Raw genomic sequence first — 2,622 nt, forward strand, 5'->3', positions numbered from 1 at the left:
CAGTACCATTTAAAGGGTTGCATTCGCACCGAGAGTGTGTACTAAGAAGTGACGTAAGTCGGTCGACAGCGTCGTCATTTGTGCGCAGCGTTCAACAACGGAAACAAATTAGAACAACGTTAACAACAGAAGGATGGAGGACGCTGTCATCGGAGCTGTGTTTTTGTGTCTCGCGGGTTTCACAATAATGGACATATTTTCCAGTACCATTTAAAGGGTTGCCTTCGCACCGACAGTGTGTACTAAGAAGTGACGTAAGTCGGTCGACAGCGTCGTCATTTGTGCGCAGCGTTCAACAACGGAAACAAATTAGAACAACGTTAACAACAGAAGGATGGAGGACGCTGTCATCGGAGCTGTGTTTTTGTTGTGTCTCGCGGGTTTCACAATAATGGAAAGAATGTGATCAAAATGAAGTGTCAGAACGAGGTGGACCAGACGCAGACCGTGTCAGTATGCACCAGAGGGACCCAGAATGCCATTCCCCAGCCCTTGGGCAGCAGCAGATCCCAGACGGAGCCCCAGTGCAGACGCTCCTCGCCCCGAACACGACTGCCCTGATGAACCAGCAGCAGAGGAACAGCAGCCTGAGGAGCATCCGACAGCCTCGAACCTGGAACCAGCAGCTCAGTCCTCATCCTGTTCAGCTCCTGACACACACACACACAGAGATGCGTACACACACACACACAGAGATGCGTACACACACACACACAGAGATGCGTACACACACACACACAGAGATGCGTACACACACACACACAGAGATGCGTACACACACACACACAGAGATGCGTACACACACACACACAGAGATGCGTACACACACACACACAGAGATGCGTACACACACACACACAGAGACGCGTACACACAGACACACACACGCACACGCACTCGCACTCACACACACACACACACAGATGTACACACAGATGTACACACACACACACACACAGATGTACACACACACGCACAGACAGACACACAGACAGACAGACACACAGACGTATACACACACACACACACACAGATGTACACACAGACACACACACACACTCTGAGCATGAAAACAATCACAGCGTGAACGGTCCTGATGTGTTTGACTCTGGTGCAGTGAGACAGTGCTGTGTGTGTGAGAAGAGACAGAGTCTCAGGCCCTGCCAGGATTCGAACCTGGTTCATCTGCATGGAGACGCAGCGGCTCCCTGAGCTCAGGGTCAAACACACACACTCCTGCGTGACGCAGTGGATTCATGTGTACCTGCGCTCTGCTGCAGGTCAGGTACAGATTTACCACGTTTCTGAGCTAAAGTGAGTCTGGGATCATCTACAGTCAGTCCCAACACACAGCCTGCTGGGGGCTCTGCTGTCGAACACACTCCTGTAAAACACACACACACACACACACACTGAGCTATTCAAACAAAGACACACCACAAGACATCTTCTGTCTCCACATAAAGCAGCACTGGAGTCATGTGACGATAGTCTCGTTCACCTCTCAGTAGGAAGAATATGTCTGTCTGCTGCTGATGGACGCTCACACCGGCCTCATCTGCACTGCGATTGGACGCCTCCGTCTCCTACAGACACCAGAATGAATCATCAGCGCACCAATGACAGCGCGAGTGTGATGTCATCAGCAGTCTCTCACCTCACTGGCTGGATGGAGTGTGTCTGTGAGCACCGTGTGGGCCAGCGGACCAATCAGACGATAGCACACGATCTCCATGGTCAGGTCACTACACAGGATATGAGGAAAGATCACATTTCACAGCTATACCTAACCCTGAGCAAACACATACTTTACAGTAACATCTGATCACTGGAGCTAATTCAGCACATGCAGCATCACAACTCAAAACACCAGAGAAATCAGTGCAGGACCAAAGCGGCCAGTGCAGTGCTGAGAAACACTGCTGCTTTAGATGACTAATGATGAGGACGTGCACCGACGCGTTTCTAAAGCAGGTCAGTGTATTTATGGCACCTGACGTGATGGCCGTGTCAGGGGACTGCCAGCGCACAGGGGCCAGGGCGGGCCTCGTCCCGTCCACCAAGAGCCTTTTGGAGGGTTGCTCAGCGTCTCCTTCGTCTCTCTTCCTCTTCCTCTCTGAAGACGGCTCCACGGCGGGACAAGACTCCTCCGAGACGGACACGACACACCAGCTGCAGCTCCGACAGCATGTCCTGCCACACACACACACGCCCATTATACATACAAATATATATATATATATATATATAAAACAAATTTCATTACGACAAAATACAAGCTATAAACAACATCCAGTGGCATCACATGAGAAACCACACGCTTGTAACATGTTGGTCAAGCATTTGCATCCGAGTCTGTTTCTGGCCTCAGTGTTTGACCTGTTTAAGGGCCGGATGGATCCAGATCCACAGCTGTCTGTCTGAGGCGTCAGGGACCCGGGGCCTCCACAGGAAGTCAGCAGGACCCAGAGAGCCTCGAGGAAACTGATCCGCTTTGTACAGATGAACGCTGCCCTGACGAGCACCTGACAGACACGACGCCGCTGCGAATGTGGGACCTACACACAAACACAAGCTCAGAGACGATATCAACAATCTCTGATGAACCACACACACACACAC

General features: G+C 51.3%; 1 protein-coding gene across 1 annotated transcript in view; it reads right to left on the bottom strand.

Annotated features, from left to right (window-relative positions):
- Window positions 1–419: 419 nt before the first annotated feature.
- LOC107731685 (ribonucleases P/MRP protein subunit POP1-like) overlaps window positions 420–2,622 on the bottom strand; it is a 5,194-nt gene continuing 2,991 nt past the window's right edge. Inside the window, exon 6 of the mRNA XM_016542831.1 lies at window positions 420–650. Coding sequence (XP_016398317.1) covers window positions 420–650 — 231 coding nt within the window. The remainder of the gene's footprint in view (window positions 651–2,622) is intronic.

This window comes from Sinocyclocheilus rhinocerous, unplaced genomic scaffold (assembly GCF_001515625.1).
Source record: "Sinocyclocheilus rhinocerous isolate Xijiao unplaced genomic scaffold, SAMN03320098_v1.1 scaffold7909, whole genome shotgun sequence".
Taxonomy (NCBI): Eukaryota; Metazoa; Chordata; class Actinopteri; order Cypriniformes; family Cyprinidae; genus Sinocyclocheilus; species Sinocyclocheilus rhinocerous.